Source organism: Ambystoma mexicanum, chromosome 7q, assembly GCF_040938575.1.
Source record: "Ambystoma mexicanum isolate Mex_15411 chromosome 7q, UKY_AmexF1_1, whole genome shotgun sequence".
Lineage (NCBI taxonomy): Eukaryota > Metazoa > Chordata > Amphibia > Caudata > Ambystomatidae > Ambystoma > Ambystoma mexicanum.
In genome coordinates, this window is record NC_090941.1 from 688,772,688 (window position 1) to 688,793,259 (window position 20,572).

Here is a 20,572-nt window from a genome sequence, read left to right on the forward strand (position 1 = left end):
TCCATAGGCATGGACGACCTGGGCAGTAGCACGCGGCGCCAAACCAAACCAATAAAATGTACATAGGACCCCATAGCATCTACCATGGAGGAGCCTTTAAAAAGCTCCTTTGTGCTGGCACGGCACCAGCCATGGTACCCCATGGCTGAAAATAAAAGGCTCCCCATGCTTGAGCAGCAGTGGCGCCCTACGTAGGTGAAAAGCTCTTCCTCCATTGGGGCTGTTATCGTGCATAGTCTATGGGTCAGGGTGCCTTTCGATTTACTCAAAATCAAATGTAATCTCAGGAGAGCAACACATGAAAGGGTACAACGTTCATTAATACCCTGGTTTATTTTGCCGATTTTCTGCCGCAAAAAAATCATTGAAAAATATGGGGCCGGGGTAAAGCGATATAAGGGGTGGGGAATAGGTTGTAAATAGCTGGGAAGGGAGGCTTTGGTGGGACCCCCAGTCCCCCAAAAAAATAAAATCGATGAGTTTTTGCAGGGAAAAAAAAAAGGCAGCATAAAACTGTGAAAAAAATGGCAGTGGAAGGACATAGAACCCATGAAAGCACACACAAGAATTAGGATTATTTAGGTATTTGCTTTTGAAAAACGTTCTCCTGGTCTGCTCATTATACCAGACAAGATGCACCATGTCACAAGTTAATGGGGTTATCTTGATTAAAAGGCAGCCTATTTGCCCTGTGCACACAATCTATTCAACTAAATATGCACCCATTTTTTGTCCCGTCTCCTTTACAAAATGTCTAGGGCTAAATCATGTGTCCTGCTTCTTACACAGCAGAACTTTAAATCATGCATGCCAGATTCCAAAAGCATCACCTACAAGCCAAAACTATTGCATTAAAGTACAGATGGGGCGATTTATGTAGATGTATAGTTATTTACCCATCTACTGACTGTCCAATGCCATGCTAATCCTTATGGCCATTCCCACCCAGTTCCTGCCCCTCCCCGCCCAAAACACTGCCTCATTGAAACTATGTGAGCTCGCTTTAATTAAAGGAATAGTGCGCTCAAAAATGTTCATCTTAAAAGATGGGCAATAATGAAAAACATAAATGAAACAAATATTTTAAAAAGAAAGTTCCCATGTAAACTTTTGAGCAAACGAGGCTCAAAGTGTTTACATGGGAGCATCATTTTCAAGCAGCCTCCTCTGTTCATGTTAAGCTCTGTCCTGGTGGCACTAATCAAGCAGCAAAAGCCCCCTACTGGGAGCTTTAGCTTACTGCAGTCAGAGCAGAGCTGAACATGGAGGAGGGTGCCTTCACTTTCATTATACATTTTCGGGGCTCACCAAACACAGGGAAGCACAGAAAACATAAAATGAAAGGCAGAGCAATTATAAATACTTCACCAGCTATGGGCGGAGTTTTCATAATTACTGCCACTAAAAAGACAGTGGCAGCAATTATGAAAACTTCACCCGCAGCCAGCAAAATATTCATAATTGCTTGGACTTGCCTACAAGCAAAGATGCAGAAATTATAAATACAACGTTGTTGTATTTATGATTGCTGTGGTTAGAAAACCATGGAAATCATTAATACAACAATGTTGTATTTATGATATATGATATGATAGGTCATTTATAACATGCTTAATACCCAGAGGTTTCTAAGCACGGACCCGGGGATCGAACCTGTGGTGCTCCGTGTCGTCTTGAGTCTCTAGGGTTCCCCCGACCTGGGGGAGCCCAGGAGACTCAAAGCGAAAGCTGCCGCAGTATTAAATAATTCACAGGTGTATTTATAATTGCTGTGGTTTTGTTTCTAAGTTTCCCAGGCTCCCCCGGCTCGGAGGAGCCCGGGAAACTTAGAAACAAAACCACAGCAATTATAAATACAAAGGGCAAAGCTGTATTTATGCTTGCTGTGGTTTTAAAAAATAATTAAAATTAAAAGCACTTACCGGCAACAGCCTTCCTGCCTGCCTTCTCTGCTCTAAGGCACTAATCAAGCAAAAGCTGCTGTAATAAAAGCTAACAGCAGGTGGCTTTTGCTTCATTAGTGCCGCAAGGGCAGAGATTAACACAAGCACAGGAGGCTAATCCATTTCCCAAAATGAATGCCTCCTAGTGCTTGAAATGTTTGACTTTTTGAGCCTCATTTGCTCAAAAGTTTCCATATCAACTTTCTTAAAAAATATTCTTTATATATATTTTTTATCATGCCCATCTTTAGAGCCAATACCATTTTAGAGTGAACTATCCCTTTAAGCCTTGCCATCAGACTTTGCAGTCAAAGTGCCTGCCAGTGTTTTTTCAAAGCAGTCTTCTGAGAGCTAATGACTTAATCAGAGATGTAAACCCGCTATTTGTGTAAAAAACACGTCTTAACCAGGTCTACCTTCAGCCCGTCAAATTTTATGCACTGTAAATGTCCTTCACTGGAGACCGGTTAAAAACAAGCAGTGGCATTTTGGCTTGTGGATAAGTATTAGGCATTTTTCAGGCACTGCTATTAGATGCAGTGGTACTTGCACTGTTTTGCAGCTGCTGCCATCAATTGGAAGTTAATTCCACTACAGCTGTGACTAGCAAGTGCCTTTGACATGCCTACACAAAAGCCCAAACTGTTGGCATTGCCAATGCTTGTTTCTATTACTCTTGCCAGACAGTTACCTGCTTTGAGATTAGATCAGAGATGGAACATCCTCATGAGAACATTGGATGGTGAGTCTTTGTTATCAATCTATGTGGCGTGTTTGCTTTTTAATGTGTTTACTTGATACATCTTAAGATTTGCACATTGTTTCAAGTCCGACTTTTAAAACCATGCACCATCACATCGATAGCTACCTTGCAAGCAACGGAAAGGTTTCTTGAAGAGAAGGATAATGCTATTGCACGCTGAAGAAACATGCCCTCCATGCAATGCCGCAAGCTATCTGCTCGTGACAAGGGCCCCCCAAACCCGCCCGCCCACCGTTAGATGCGCATGAAGGCGAGCACTGGAGGGAGACATCCAAGTTAGTTGTCATTACTAAGATCGCATTCACTTACCAAACACGTCAGGAGGAGGATTACGCGCGTCAGCAGCTTCTCTCTCCCTGGGGATTCTCGGCAGTCCATTTCTGCAGGCTCCGAGTTCTTTATAAGCGCTAAACAAAGAAAGTGAAAGGGGATATAGGTTGAGTCCTGAACATGAATGTGCTCACTCAAGATTTTAGAAAACTTCGCAATTGACCCCGTTACTGTGATTTCCAAGAGCACACAATGAACATCAAGGAGACAAGGTTTCCTTGCAGCTGCAAAACATAATTCCAAATAAGACCATATATTTTAACTACAGTGCTTAGACTTCAATGACCTACTGTGCGCTATAGACACGTGCCAGTTGCTCTGTGGAAACCACCGCTGTGGACTGTGGAGTGCCAAGTCTCCACCAATTGCCATGCAAAGGAGAGGAGCATCTCATGTTTAGAAAAATCCCCAAGTCGCCGCTCTACAGGCAGGTCACCGCTCTTCATTTTATGTCAAAATTCACCTCACGCGAATAATGAATGTAGGCTCACAAAACCCACACAACAGCAAACCTTGACAGAACACAAGCAAGCTGTCACTTACCATTTTTTGATCCAACTCCTTCAAAGTAATTCCTATCTGATTCAGCTCCACTATACAACCCCCTAGTCCCTGCTCACCTGGACAAAGAAAACACCATGCTCACTGGTCTGGCCACCACCACCCTTGCACCTACAAGCAGCACTCTGCCCGCCTCGAAGTTCTCTAAACACATGATCACAACAGTGACATTCAAACGTCACTGGCTACTCCTGCAAGCATGCCACCTTCAGAGTCTGCTGCATCATAGCCAAAGCTGGCCACATGCATGATCCCTCCTACCCAACAGACAGAAATGACCATCTCTGGCCATGAGTGAGTCACCGGAAGACAGGGCCTACATAGATTAGATCAGCAGAACTACAAGAGAGAAATACAGTCTCCATCTACAGCCCAAGACTGTGGCAGCTTATGCCCATGATGATTTATTTAAAACATTTATAAAACAATAGCTCCTGGTGGCTGTTGATGTCAAGCTAACCAGGCACTTCTAGGCCACAAGCAGGAGCTAAATAGCTCCCAGCTCCCTTCATGTTTGAATCATGTGAACACATGACAGGGAGCGGTTTTCCTGGGAGGAAACCACATAAGCAATGTTGGAGAAGAATTCAAAGTGAGCAAACTATTTAGAAATGTGTCGGCAGCAAACCTCAAAGCACTTGCCTGGATTTGAAAGGCTAGCAATGGTCCAGGGGGTTACAGAATGTCTATAGATTCAGGGCTTTTTAAATTATTTTTTAATGGTAGTAAAAACTGGGTCACTCTGGAAAAATTCCCATCCTGAAATTATTTTGGCTGAATAGTTGAAGTAAGTGTAGGCATGCTAGCACCTTAAGTTTTTCAATAATGGGTCCAGAACTGGATGTAAGCTATAATTATTCACCTTAACGGAATTGATCAAGGGACGAAAGTGGAGTTCAGCGATTATGATGAAATCGTTCCATATTGGCACGTCATCATTTATGAACACCAGAGGTCCATGCTCAATATTTTAAACAATGTCGGCTTGTAAATACAGTATTTGATTTGAAAACTATAACTTACCTTTTGTCACTGAGGTATGCATGAGGCTTACAGATTGGGTAAAGGTTTAATACTGTGCAAAAACACTGGTAAGGAGAAGGGCTGGCCTCAAACAAAACACAGAAGAAATGAAGGCCCTCCTCTTCAAGGAATATCTTTGCACCCCCATATGCTACATCACCAAGTGAATCAAGCCCAATATTCCCCCCCCGATGTCACCCTTTATAGTCCACGCTCCTTTTCCACCCACACTTATTGTTTAACTAAGTTTAAGTAATTCCCTGAAACCCTAACCAGTGGACATATGTACAGGTTGGTATTCTTATAAATCCTTGTTCTGTGGCATAAATATCGATATATCAACCTTCCTCAAAGTCAATTTGTCCCTTTTCAGTGAATGGAGTTTCACCCATCTACACAACCATAAAAGATCACTACCAAAAATACAATGTCCTCTTACTTTCTTCTTCCCGCTTCCCAAATGGGTCCAAACAGGTTGGATGAATGAGGGGACAGAGGTGTTTGCAATTTCATGGTCATTATTGCCAAATAGCTAATGGAATATGGAGAAAGAGACCTACCAGTGTATTTGGCATATCACGGTTAAGTTCGAATATCTGTTTACACATTTTAGATCCTTATATGGTGTACCTTGTTTTTGGGTCTGCAACTGCTCTTACATTGGCCTCTATGTAATTATAGTTTTTTTTATAATGCGCTTTATACAAAGAGGTTTCTAAGCACGGACCCAGGATTTGAACCTGTGTCCCTCTGCGTCGTCTTGAGGGAGCTGCCAATGGGCTATACCACCTACGGTGAGTTTAAGCACCTCATTTTTATTACAAAGCTTGTGTCGTGTTTTTTTTTAAAATGTGTACACTTTTAACCTAGCAAATTAAAAAGGGTCGGGACTCAGGATAGCTCATGGGCAACACGTTTGTCTTAAAGGCAAAACACAGAGCAAAACAGGTTCAAATTCAAGTCCTGAGCTTAGAGACTGGTCTCCATTAATAAGTGCATTATAAATGATTAATTTATTTCAAAATGTGCTTAATCATTTCCACTGTTCCTATATTATATATTTGAGATCATTGGTACTTGCTTTGCATGTGTGGTCATAAGGTAGAATTTGAAAAAAATACCAGACGAATTTTAAGTAAAAAGGGGACAGAGACAGAAAAAGGAAAGAAAGGAGACCTGCCGGGCTCCAAGATAAGTGGCTGAAAAGAAGATTAGAAAGGAGGCAGAGCAAGGGCCTGGAAAATGCAAGGAGTGAAAGGATGTAGGCAAGGCATGTTCTTTACTGCAGATGTAGTGTCCAGTAACGTTGTTTGTGAATATGGAATGCTGGCATGTCAAGAGCTGTAGAATCGACTCTGCTTGTTTTGTTGGTTTGTTTTATTATTTATAATGTGCGCCAGACCAGAGGGTATCAGGGTGCAAAAGCAACAAGAAAATGTTCAGCTTCCGTTTCATTGCTGTGCAGTTACATACATATATATACAGATTATGTACAAACAGAATACAAAACAGAAGGGAACAGACAAGGAATAGTGGCGTCAGTATGGGGCAGTCAATAAGTTAGCAGTCGTTTTCCTTGATCCAATGGATGACGGTGGTCCTAAAGTGTGGGTATGATTGATCTGCCCTTAAGGCGGGAGGAAGGGAGTTCCTGTGTTGGGCGGCTTTTACCAGGAAGCTACCTTCTCCAGTTTTGGCGTGTTTGAATCTAGGCACTGGCAGGAGGTTGGAGTTGGCACTTCTAGTAGGGCGGTTGGAGGACTGTCTCTTGAATCTGTCTATGAGGTATTGTGGGGCAGCGTTATTGAGGCATTTGTGTGTGAGTGAGGCTACTTTCTGTGAGATTTTGTCCTTTGTGGTGAGCCAGTTGTTCGATCTCCTTATGTCAGAGATATGAGCTTTTTTAGGTATACTCAATGCTGCTCTGAGAGCATTATTTTGTAGAATCTGGATTTTGTTGGCGATATATTTGTTACCCCCTAGATATAGGGCATTACAGTAATCCAGTTTTGACAAAATTAAGGCTCTTGTCATGGTGGTGCAGCTGTTGGTGGAGAGGAAGGGCTTGGCTCCTCCGATTAGTTTGCATGTGTAGGCAGTAGAGGAGGGCATGTCTGTTGCAGGTAAGGGTGGTGTCTAGGTAGAAGCATAACGTCTTGACTTCTTTGTCTACTTTGATGGTGTTACCATCTATGATAAAGTTGGTGTAGCTGTGGCCAAGTTTGTTGATGTTGGAGTAGGTGCTGAGGATTATAAGCTATGTCTTGTCATCATTCAGGCATAGACCATGAGAGGCCATCCGTGCCTGGATGATGAGATACAGTCTGTTCACCAAGGACAAATCCTTGCCATAATCTCCCATCAGCGGTATGAGGATCTGGGCATCATCGGCATAGTTAGTGTAGGTGATACCAAGACCATCGAAATCAAAAAGGGGCTTTGTGAATATGTTGTACAGGGTGGGGGAGACACATGATCCCTGCGGCACTCCTCAGGTAATGGGGATGGGTCAGCGGACGTTGAGGTTGAGAAGACGCGCATAGTCCTGTTTAGGAAAGATTGAATCCAACCTATCGCTTCTTGCGAGAACTGAACGGCCGAGTCCAGGTGGTTACAGAGGATTTTGTGGTCTACTAAATCAAACGCCACTGATCGGTCGAGGAGTAGTAGTAGTGAGGCTTTACAATTGCCTCCAAGTTTGTCAATTTGTGCCTTAAGGTCGATTAGCACTGTCTCAGTCCCGTGTTGGGGTCTGAAACTGGACTGGTGGACTCCTAGGAGGTGATTCTTCTCTAAGTATTGTTGTATTTGGAGGTATGCTAACTTGTCTAGAATTATGAGCAGGAAGGCGACTGTTATGGGTCTGCAATTAGTGGGTATGGATGGGTCCAGCGATTGCTTTTTGAGTATTGGGAGAACCCAAGACTCTTTGAGGTTGCTAGGGATGCTGCCAGTGGAGAAGGAGGAGTTAATAAGCATCGAGATTAATGGATAGGTCTCTGGCTGTGTCCTTTATGATTTGGGCTGGGCATGGATCACAATGGCAGTTCGAGGGTGAGTATGACTTTTTCGACCTCTAGAATGGTTACTTTATAGAAGCTAAAGCGGTGTGAGGGTTTTTGTGAAGGTTTTGGTGTGGGCGGGGATATGCTGGCTACAGGTGTAGAGGGGTGAAGGATTTCTTTTTTGTTGGCAATCTTGACTTGGAGGGCAGCTACTTTATTGGAGAGGGCATTTTGGATGCTGGTGCACCAAATGTTATCCTTCACGCAGTGTCTGGGATGGGAGTTTCCAATTCTTTAAGGATTGCGAACAGTTCTTTTATACTTGAGTTTGCTTGAGAGATTCTCTGGTTGTAGGAGTCTTGCTTAGCTAGTAGACTTTCTTTCTTGTAAAGGGAGGTTAACTTACTAAGGTTGGTCTTGTTGTCATCTGAAGGTGATTGTCTCCATATCTGTTAACTTATTTGTGATTTCAGGTACGGTGAGAACCAAGTGTTCAAATGCCTTTTAGGTTTGCTCTTTCTAAATTTGAGTGGGGCGACAGAGTCTAGAGCTGAGGTCATTATTTTGTTATATTCATTGACAAGGGTGAGGGGATCAGTGGATTCTGATAGTGAGTTGAGGGTCGGTAGAATAAGAGGGACAAGTTGCTGATGTTGGCGTACGTTTAAATGTCAATGTGTCCACTGTCTTGCAGTCATTGCTCGATCCAGCCTGAAAGCCACTGCTTGGGACAGGCAAAGGAGAGAGTGCTGTTCCACACAGATCTGAAGCTGAGAGTTTGCCTATAGTTTCGGTAGTGTTGAAGGGATGGGAATAGGAAAGACAGGTTGAAAGTTAAAAGGGCCTGCTAGGTCAAAGAAAGGTTTTCTAAACAAAGGGATAATAACACTTACTTTTGATGGAGGCAGGTAAAGAGGATGGGCATAGAATGGGAAATAAGAGTTCTAGTGCTTGATAACTTTTAGAGGACATCCAAGAGGAAGCCTGAGTAAAGCCTCCATTGAAAAGGTGAGAGGGAGATAGAGGAGAGAATTCATCAAATAAGCGTGTGATGCAGAAAGACAGAACACAATAGGGATGGTGGGGAGGAAGTGCCAATGCCCTCTCTGATAAGGGGAACTTTAGTGTGTAGTGAAAGTTGCACGCGCAGAATGGAGGAAGCACGGACAGAGAATACTTTAACATCTGGCTCTTTAACATCTAATGTAGAGGAAGAGCCAAAAGCCCCTACCAAAAGCTCCACCCCCATGTTGCCTATATGTTGGGAACCAAAAATTGCGATACATGCAGTACCAGTGAGGATGCCTGTACCACAGAGAATCCTGGAAACAAGGTATCCTCTGAGAAAACCCTATATGCATTCACAAAGATATGATGGTCTTCTGAACAGCGCCAGAAGAAGTGTGAAAATGAGCGAGAAAGAAGACTGGTGACATCATGCAAAACAGAATTGACGCACCCTGAAAAGATGCTCAAGATGAAAGAACATAGACATTCTATAAGATCTGAAGAGGAGGTGTCAAAGATGAGAAACATTTCAGGCTCGAAATGAAGATGTTCATGCAAAGAAACGCTGAAGAAAATGCAAAGTTATTTTACAATTGTACAGATGCAGTAACGCAAGTAGACAAAGTGATCTTGAGGCTGGCTACATAGTGAATAGATTTCAGCGATGCGCCAATGTATATACATAGGAATATATAGAACTTGGATGTTCCACAGTGCACTTTATCAAGACATGAACCCCATGAATAGAAAGGGCTTCAGTGTGGTGCAGTTGGAAAATAGCTGATGGTGAAGGAGAATTCAAGAAAGTATTGGCTGGCCCAGCACCAAGAGTCGAGGCCACTGCGAGCCTGGTTGTCTGTCAAGTAGCTACATGAACGTGAGAACGAAGCAAACTTCTGTTTGAGGTGGATGAAAAAAAACACTGAAGGTGTAGATTTCATTTAATAGTGTTATATGCAGCAAAGAGCTCGAAAACGTGGTCTACAGTCACGTGTCAGATTGAAATATACTTTGGGTCGAGCTACACCGAAACCAAACGATAAAACCATGCCAAATTCCCTTTTATTCTCAGGCACAGAGAGCTTCTGCAAGGCCAAATTCAAAGCCTTAATTGAATGGCAGACCGCAAAGTGATAATAGATGTCAGGCTAATTAGGTGGGAAGCTATGGTCAAGACCAGCCCACAGGCACCTTGTGTTTCGGCCTGCGTGCTGCTAGCATGTGTAATATTCCAGAGGAGTGCAAGCATGCCAACCAATTGTAGAGGGCCATGTAACAGAGAGCCCTATCGTTTGAGTAACCAGTGGATCATCGTATATTTTGTGACGATGAAGATGACTTGCTCTAGAGGAGGGCTTAGTTGTACACCTGATGTTAGAGTCCCAATCACAACCCCGGTTAGTATTGTGGGCTACATTGACCCACTGAACAGAATTTCGCCAAAACCAAGCTGCATTTGTGCAGAAACAGCAAAATGGTTGTGCTGGCTCCTGTGAGCACCATGTCCTTAAAACTGCATTTTGCAGCAACAAAAAGATGGATGCACTGTCTTGCCAAGCATACATTCGGCAGGTTGGAACAAGGGGACACACGGAGGGAGTGTGCCAGTGTGTTCTGACATATATAAATGGAATAAAGTGAAAAAGCAGCGTTGCCTTGCTGCAAGCCCAAAATCCCCATTCAAAAGGAAACTTTTTCACCTTTAAAAAATGCGTCTCTGACGTTATTTCCATATGTTCTTCCTTAAACCACCGTGATTAATAAGGTCCAGCCATGCCCAGTATATCTCACTGTGCTTCAGCAAAACCAGGCATGATTTCTGAATGACAGGCCCGGTCAAACCAACTGAGAAAAAACAACAAGGAACGCCACTTTTACCCGCACAGGAAAACGCGTTCATTTTCTTCACAAAATATCAAAGCTTAGTAGTTCAAAGAAACTCCAGCTATCTGAGCCATGTCAATTTCAATGCATCTGTGCTTCAAACAAAACTCCTGCATACAAGAAAATAACTATAGCTGCAAGACAGTGTGGGAATCCAGAGGGAGATGCAAAACCGAATTTAAAAAGAAATGCTAACTTTTCCCCACACGTGTAAAATGGGCTTTGCAAACTCAAGGAGAAAAATGCCCATTTTAAAAAGTAAACTGTTGAATCAAAGCCTGCCATTATCTAGCAATGTGAAGGGGTTTGTTGCTGGTGAAAATACACACATGGGTTATTTTCTTCAACTGGCTTCTTTAATTCAGGACCAAATATAAGAAAGTAAAACTGTTAAACTATATTGGCTGGATTTTGCAAGTTCCAAAAGAAAAATAGGTTTCTGCTTGGGGGGGGGATGCTACCAACAGGAGAGCCTCTCTCAACAGATACTAACACCCCAGTGATAATATTAGGTTGTACAGAATCTCGTCTAGGCTGAACACACTGACAATCTGACAATGGAATTTCCAGGACAAGGAAGTGTGAAGTGGGGAAGGGGGCAATAAACCTTCAATCCAGATGGGAAACCCCCACCTTGCTCTGGAGGAAATGACAGTTGGTGGCAGGTGAAGAAAGACAAAAAATGGTCCAGTGACAGATAAAGGACTGCCATTTGCTTCCAAATACTATTTATGAAAACAATGTAACAACTTTTATCTCTGCAGCAAGACTTTGTAAAAATGTAAACATTTATCTGTTTAAAAGTTTTTTATGGGCTTTCATTTAAGACATGGTAGAATTCACTGACCCCTTGGGAATAGAAATGGCAAAGAATCAGGGATTACAAGGAAAGTATCCATGATGCCAATGCAAATTTGTATACTTACATCCCTTATGTTAATCCACACATATGCATACAGTTATTGAATTTTAGGCCGAATCGTTTATACTCAAAATTACCAAAAAGTATTAGAAGGGCGAAACAATGTCTCACGGATTGCAGATTTGGAGTGCTATGCTCTACACAAAATATGTAACCTGTGTATGTAACTTGCTAAGAGATTTCAACTGTATAAATGTACCGTTTGTGGCAAAATCAGATTTTGGCTAAAATAACTGTGTGGGGTTTTTGAACATTGTAAACTCACATCATAAATCTGCCCTCCCGCTTTGAAATCCAACCGTTTGAGAGCGAAACGGAGACTAGCACCCCTGACCAATCCCGTCAGTTAGAGGTGTGCTTAGCTAAGCCTGCCCAGCCATGTACTTTGATGATGTCACTATGCATTATAAATAAGAGTCCCTGACAAGACTCTAGACACAGATACTCTTCCTGATTTTCCTGCGCCGGCGTTCCTGTTCCATTTATCCTGCTGAGTCCAGATCCCAACTACAAGGCCTGAGCATTGCTGATCGTATCCCAGCAAGGCCTCAATGCTGAAATCCAGCTAAAATCCCAAATAACCAAAAGGGAAAGCTGTGGTATTATTTTGGGAAGCATCCTGAACCAGCCTGGCTTGCTGCCCACTAATTGCTGCCCACTAACTGCATCCAGCTGTGCCTGTGCCATCCAGTGACCAGAATTACCATCCGGTGACCAGACCCTGCCAAGCTGTCTTTTGCCCAGCTGTCCTTGGCCAGGCGCGCTGCCGTGTAGTGATCAGAACCTGTTGACGGTCCAAAAATCCCAAACTAAAAGTGGACTGTAAGTATAATCCCTGCCCCATAGAAATCCATAGTCTATTTTGTCTTGCATTTGTCCTTATCCCACTCCCTAAGCCATCCTATCCTTATTCTGGTAACTTGTTAAAACTGTCAGAATTCTCTGTGTTCTTGCCCTTGATCTCCAAGCGGGAGTGCCACTTTTCTCTTCATTTCTGTCTTGCATAGATCATAAGTCATTAGAGATAGTGTTTAAATAATTTAATGTTCCCTAAAGAAAAGGGGTACACTGCGTGAAGTTCCAACTGCAACGTAACTTTTATATGCACGGGTGGCGTTCCTCTTTTCTAAGCCATTAAATCTAGTTTAAGTAAAATTTGCCTTTCACTTTTAAAACCGATTCTCTTTTTCACTGTTACATTTTCCTAAAAACAAACCTCACTCTACCTTCCAAATCTCTCTCAATTCACCAACTACCCCCATTCTTTCACTTCTGTAATATCCTTGTGATGTGCCTCTGTTCCTCAGACTAAAATCCGCATCACGATTTGCAATATTTCACCAATATTTTAAAGAAACCGTTTGGGTAAAGTTAGACGGAAATTGAAAGGACATGCAACTTTTACACGTGTCATTTTGCTGCAATCCGTTTTAAACTTTCCACTCCTTTTTCTATTGTATGCTGTTGGTAATCCATTGCTTGTGATTGTTAGTGTCTTTGCATTGTTGCTTTAGTGAGGAATTGTATTTGCTTCAAGGTTTTTAACACACATTCATTATTTATTTGTCCATTTCCGAGTGTCATTTCATAACATTGCAAGGGGTTTGAAATCCGTTTTCCACTCTTATTTGGTGAGGGAAGATCGTATTTGGATTCTGTTTTCTGCATCTTATTCCTGATTACCTGCTGTGTCTTTCTATCCATTCAGAATGGATTATTTGTGGGTTGAGGAAACATTGCAGGGGCAAACCCTAAATTGGGTGCTATCTTTCCTAAATCAAACAGTGCTCCTATTCCCTGGTGTTTTGCATATGTTCCACTAGAAGGTTAAACCAAGCGTATTGCTTACATCCTCAATGTAATTATCACCCCATTGGTGATTGCAGCCCCATATTAAAAATTGCATGATTTCTTTCGAATTTTAAAATAAATAAATACTGCATTTTACCAGCCAGCCTGGTTTATAGTGACCCGGGGTATTTGAAAAGGGGGTGTGATACGAGTTCTGTACCATCTCAAATTGAATCTACATAAGATAAGGAGAAAAGCATCTCAGTTGTGCGCTACATACTAGGCCGAGACCAAGGTGCGTGTCGCCTGATTGAAATCCTTAACAGTATGGAACGTATACCTGGATGTTCCCTGTAAGCCCATCACATCCCCAAGTAGGTTTTTGCAGTTTGCCACATAGTGTGACTTTACTGATGACGAATTTTGAATATAAGAGTTGTTTTTATTAAATTCACCGAGAACATGCTTTGGGATATCCATTCTAACTCACGGTTTTAGATAATTGCAAATAAAACAGCACTATATTTTGCCAACTTCCTGAGTCAGTTTGATTATTGATGCACGAGTAAGTTCTGCATCCCCATCCATCTCCAAGTATTTATACCTCGTCTTAAAGGGCCTGAGGTCTATGGGTTCACTACCTTGCTGTGCTTGCACGCCTCATCTCCTTTTTCTCTTCCAACTTCCAGAGTTAAGCAGATGACACACAGCTCTTCTTCAGACTCCCTACTCCTCCTCCCTACTAACACTCTTTTTGTGGACTCTCTCCTTTAAGTGTTTCCCATTTCATCCTATAACTCGCCACAAAAAATGTCCATCACTGCCTCAATGCCTTTTAATTGTATGTACACCCACACAAACAATTCTTTGCAGCCACATAAAGAAACTTTAATCCATTTGTTTGCCAGAAATACAAATGTATTTTATCTACAACAGGACTTTGCAAAGCACTATACATAAACGAACATCACCAACATGTTGCCAATATGATGGAATTCCACTGTTCAACACATTAGGCAAACGGGCAGGGCTAGCCTCCACTGTGGGAGCACCCCACATTTTGGGGTGAAAACTGGAAGCCGCTCAATGCCGCCCACATTATCTATGCCAGTATAGAAAGACCCGGAGAACGGATCCGGAGACTTCCTATCAAAAAACAAAACAACAGACAGTGCTCGACATGTCCACGGTTTCAAGGATTCAACTCACGGTGCTTTACATCACAGTTGTTACGGTATGAGATGGTGTTGGGGTTGTTGAAAACCACAAACACACAAAGCAGAGTTAAACCAAGATTAAACAGTGTTTATTTTCATTATCGCCTGGTCTGTTATTTAAAATAGAACCTCTGAAACGATGGTTAAGCAAAACGTATTGACGCAAGGTGGATGCCTACACATTTTGTCTTGGAATTAGGACACACAAAGCCAGGCTGAGCTCCAGGACTCCCTAATTATATGACGTATTAATTAGCAGTCCACAGGAAAAGTATAAGTGACTACTGATTATTTTGGTCCGAACGGATTTAAAGCCTGGACTGAGGAGGAAGAATTTGCTAACTTTGGTCAATATTGAAAGAAATATTGCACAAGTGTTTATGTTTTTCCAAATCGGGCATTGTGTAACCGAGTAGTGTGTTCCTTCTGCTTTAGTAGATGACAGTTCACTTTTAGAGAACAAACGTTTCTGTCATTTGCACTACAGATATTAGGAGCTGGGGGTTAAGAGCAGTTCTCTTTTCCAAGAGTACCTTCAGTAGAAAAATGGGCACATTAGTAGGAGTATCTCCCTAGATGCCAACCTCCTCCTTGCCCTTTAAGGAAATCAATCATGGAAGCCTGTGCCACCGAAGAGAAATCTCCCCTACCAAACCCAGTCAGACCAAAGCACTGCAGTCTACACTTCCAAGAGTAAAGACTCTCTCAGGTTCTCACTGCCTGTTCTCAAACTTGATGCACTACACAAAACTGTGGTCTTTGTGCTCGTCTTGGCAAGTGAAGCCAAATCACCAGCTCTTTTGCGCTGGCTCTTGCTAACATTCTACTTTGCGCTCCTCACTGCCAGGCATGATTTCGGGGTTGGGCCTTTTGGACCCTTGTAATACTTAGCACAGTGCATCCAAGCCTTGCATAAGCGCTTCTTCTGATTGGGCAGCAGGACCTTAATTTTCTTCCATTAACCTCCCGCCTCCAACGAGCCGTGTATTCTTTATATTCCCACTAGTAGCAGCTCTCCAGCAGGGACCTGTGTTGAACGCCTGCGTAGGGTGCACCCTGCCCCTTTTAGGTCACGACCTGCCACACTGATCTCAGTTTTATTAGAAATAAAGTGCTGGCCAAGAAAATGTAGCACTTGATCTCCAAAACGACCTTTTATTGCTTCAAAAGTGAAAAACGTCAGGCCCACTTAAAATCCTGGGCAGATCACTGCTCATCTGCACGAGATATGCTTGCCAGTGAAAACTGCACTCCGAAAATGTCCTATTTAATCCGAATCCGTAGGAAAAGGTAAAGCTTTCAGTTATCTTAACGACAGGCGTAACTTTCCTTTAGTTTCTAATCCTGGGGTTTTACTTAACGACAGAGATGGGTACATAAACCAGAACACGAGTGTTATGTCCATTGTGCTTTAATATGACTTCTCTCAACATCACTTTCGGAAAATTCTATCAGATATTTGGAGCATGTGCTTACTTCCGACCAAGGTGTGCGTCTGTGGGACAGCAGATGGCCCTCTAGTGCACCTCGAACTTAGCCCTCTGCTATTTTATTTCTGAACTGTATGAATTGAGTTTATTTAATTTTGCCATCGAATACCTTATCTCAGTGAACTGCCATGAACATATTTAAAAGGAAAGCAGCCCTTAGAGCCAGGGCAAGGGAGAGGGAGTAGGTTAGAAAACCAGATGCCAGGTGAATCATAATGAAATGCATCACCTCCCTCTCAACTCCTCTTATGTTTCCCTGGCACACATTTTAAAGGCATTGACGCTCAAAGGTAGTAATCCAAATTCAAGTGTGAGGAACGAGGCCCTGGCAAAAAAGGGGAAGTGTGTTCATGTGCGTTAATGATAGTAGTTCATAGACCTAGAATAAACCAGAATGCTTAATATGGCCTGGTCTAGGCAGATTTAGTCAACTAGCAGTTGGTGGGCTAGTGTTATGTCCTGTGTTGCCTGCCTGTGTGTAGGAGATTGGAACCATGGATGAGTTGCTGTTGCACGCTCTTCTGGAAAGTTCTTCATTCAGTATTCTGTATGTGTCAGTTGTCAGCTGCCTTCCCCATGGTGTAGGATGGGCAGTTTCTTTGTCCTCCATATACTTCTAACTACCTGAATGATCCTGCTCTCGAATAAAAGGACACTTACCTGTACTACTTGCCTCGTATCATCCTTGGACCTAAGCACTTCAGATTATTACAGCTAGTCCACTATTGCTGCATAGCAATGGGCATCCACTCATGCACCATCAGTACAGAAGGTTATACAAACAGCTAAGAATAAGGAAGGACTGGACTCCCGCTATCCTGGCATCCTACCCGTTGACACTTTCTGCTGCAGCAGAAACTGCCTGTGTGGAATTCCTTAGTGGTTCGGTTGTGAGTGGACTTCAAATAGATTTAAATTATAGGAGATGTGCATGGTCGTGGTTCAGTCGTTCCCAGCTTCCCTGTTTCCATCTGTCTGCTAGGGGAAGTGGAGAATGTTTCTAGATTATATCAACGTATTGTGATGTTGCTGGGTTTCCATGGAAACTGCAGGTAAAAGGCTTCCAGATCATCATTTGAATTCGGCAGTTTGCCTTCCCACTGCTAGTGTGGCGAGCTGCCTGCAACTCGGGGATCTCCTTTGAACTTAATAACCTCAAAGGTCCTCTATGAATCGGCTGCCTCCAGCCCCATTCAGATCATGCAGAGGCAGACACGTCAGTCTCTTTAAGCCAACCAGACTGTCTAGTTACCTATTAGAGCATACAGCACGTAGAACACTGCCAAAACATATTGAAAAATCAAGATTTTAAACACCGCTGGGTGAAGATTTGATCTATGTTTTAGTAAGCAATTAGGAGTTTCCCAGTAGAAGCGCAATGACTTACCATTTGGAAATGGAGTTCAAACTCCATTTGGAGGTGGGCACAACTTAGGCTGAAGTATGACGTCAGAGGTGATCTAAACAAAGGTTCGGTGATCAAACTTTAGCACAACAATATTACAGTGAAATGCCGGCCAAGAAAGTGTTCAACCACAACCATCCTTGAAGAAAAACAAACTAACATTGAAATTGAAAGGTGTTGCTACACCCATGCTATCTGAGCAGTCAAGCATGCTTATTGGAGTTTAATAATCTTGATTGACAAGGGTAGTGATCACTTGGCCCAGGGTGGATTAAGTGGTGGTGCTGAATATTCTGGTGAAGTAGTGCTGGAGGGAAGAATTATGGTGTAGAGGAAAGGTTGCTGACCGTCAAACTTGTGTTCTGTCCTTAGCTTCTACATTTCACCAAAACGAAGGGTACAAGCATATCCTGATGTCGTCCTAGGTCTACATTTGTAAATATGTACAAATAAATCCACAACTGTATATTGTGTCATCTAGAATTGATGAAATGACATGCTCCCTTCCCGTCACTGGTTTAACTGAATCACACACAATATACTGGTACACTTCGGTCCTTGCTATGCCAATTGCTCCTCTACTCCACCAGCAGAAAACATGAGTTGTGTCGATCGGCTAGAACGGGTAGCTACATCTTGGTACCAATGCACATACAATTATGAAGTAGGCCATGAGGAGGCGGGGAATTAGAAAAGTGAGAAACAGGGCTAGTTGCGTTGGGTTGTTACACTAAACAGTGGGTATAGGCGGACTTGTGGCATTCAAAAATAACCCATTGGGATTGATCCGTTTTTGTGCATTCCCTCCATCACATTGTGCCAACATACTATGGGGATCTGGGAAGCCATGCAAATGTTTTAGTAAATGGAATAAATTAAGGTTGTTGCCACAATACCCCAATGATGTGGCAGATGAGAAAATACCAGGTTGCATTATCTAAAAGAAAGGGGGACGTGCTGGATGGACAGAGCGAGTCAGCTGATTATTGCGGTAACAAAAGGTGAAATTACTGGGCCATTAAAATTACGACAACAACTGAAACATATTCATGGGGTTAATTACTAACAGCATAACAAGACAACCCACACCAGAGCAGCTGCCCGTGTGGCCGGCATCTCTTCACTGTCATCACTTGCATAGAAGAAAAAATGGAATACAGAAGCTAGAAGGGAATGTCATTAACCACTCCATAGGAGTACGCACAATTGGACAGCTTATAAAGCAAGCTCTGCAGCCATGCATATATAAAGCAAGCTCTGCAACCATGCATAACAACCTAGAATCCACGTGATATTAGCTAATACACATGCCTTTTCTTTCACAAAAAAAATAGCCAGGTATAGCGAAATTCATTAAATTCTAATCAGAATGAGATTATAACGCAAAGATATATTTAAGCAATAACCCCACAGCTGGGGAGACATTACCACAAGGACATTAACGATGGACCTGGGGTATTACCTGATGCGGTAATGCCCCCGCAGCAAGGGGCTTATTTCTATTATTATTCCAGCCCATTAGACTGGGGTACTAATAAAAAAAAATGTTATTACATGAAGCCTGCAGCGTTGTGCAACTAAAAAAGAAAAGAAAAAAATTGGCCCCCGTGGAACAGGGAAAAGGGACTATACGTAGTCCCTTCTCCCTTTCCATTGTGGCCAGGACGCGGCTCCGACCGGCCCGACAAAGGCGTTGTCGGGCTGGTAACGACTCGGTAAGGGCCAATGAGCTGGTTTGTTACAAGCTCATTGGCCCTTGCCGGGTACGAATATAGAATATATGATACAACACACAAACACCTAACTAGGCAGGTATTCTTCTGCCTCATCCTCACGATTTTCTACACCACTTGGCACTACACAGCCGGTCACCATAGAGCAGTGAGTCTTCCTTTGCAGACATGCGCTTACTCTCTTGCTCCTTTCATTCTTGTTTGAAAACACAATGATTTGATATCCAACTTTTATTGCATATTCTACCAACCTACATTATACAGGATGCCTATCAACCACCAAAATCATCCTCATGGGATGTAATACACCAACAGCCCCCTCACCACACTACATGTTTGAAGATTCTCAGCACTTCTCCACCTTCCACATAAATAATTTTAGACAATTCTTTGAATCAAAACCCACCAGAGAATCCTTAATCTTTTCTGAAACAGTATTAACATCTATTTCACCCTCTTTCTCCCACCTATCCATGGGGCTGCTCGTCCGGTCGAGGGCTCCTTGCACTCATTTTAAACGGGGAAAGGGCATTTTATGCAGGCTCCCGCTCCAATCTAATAATCCAATACCCAGTGCCAACTGAATATTGTGATTGATAATGCAACGTATGTGTTCAACTAACCCCATTACACTTAGGGTTGCATATAGTGATGTTCAACAATTCCCTACCAATTTGTTGGCCAAGTTGTCTCCAATTCTCGCGACTTGAACGCCATTGTCTAAAACATTACACTAAAGGTAATTTTCCAACATGCAAGTGTCTCCCATACATTTGATTACACTTGCAGCATTTGCCTTATGCATAGACCCAACCCTGAACCACTTGGACATGAAGTCCACCTATACACACCAAACACGTTTCCATAGGCTACCAGAGCCAATGGACTAATAAAATCGCTTGCAATTTTCTGCCGCGCAGGTTGTGCTCTCCCAGGCTGAATCCTAGCATATGCACCTTACGGGACTCATCGCTCTCAGCATCTGCTCTACGGTCCTTTATCACAATTTCCACCATGCTGTCCATCCTGACCAACCAAAAATAGACTGTGGTGTCTGCACACTAAGGGCATTTGGGATAGGACGTTACAAAGCAATCTCAACTAACCTTTTACTTAGACCTTTCAGTCACCTATGGATAACTAATTTTCCATTTTAACAGATGCAGACATCTCCCAGTTTTCCTACGGCAAACGACTTTGAATTGGGATAAGAAAAATGAAACAGACATTCTTCTAAAAACATAAGCGAAGAAAACCCTCTCACTTAATCAGTGTAGTTCCACTTAGTTGGTCCTGCCGGGAAACAGTATGATCACTTGTTAAAAAAAAAAAAAACTAAAAACCAGAAACACCTGTGCTATTATGGTGACCAAAAAAAAAAAAAGCATTGAACATGAAAGCATGGAGTGACTACAGGGCACCCCGCTGATATGGAAGAACTATAAGCAATTATCAAGTGATAAAAAGGAGGGTGTAACCCTGTGGGAGACCAACTAG

The 20,572-nt window shown here is 42.7% G+C and overlaps 1 protein-coding gene across 1 annotated transcript in view; it reads right to left on the reverse strand.

Annotated features, from left to right (window-relative positions):
- The window catches only part of TNFRSF19 (TNF receptor superfamily member 19), a 264,598-nt gene that overhangs the window by 235,130 nt on the left and 8,896 nt on the right, over positions 1 to 20,572 (reverse strand). Inside the window, exon 2 of the mRNA XM_069639109.1 lies at positions 3,016 to 3,113. Coding sequence (XP_069495210.1) covers positions 3,016 to 3,084 — 69 coding nt within the window. The 5' untranslated portion in view covers positions 3,085 to 3,113. The remainder of the gene's footprint in view (positions 1 to 3,015; positions 3,114 to 20,572) is intronic.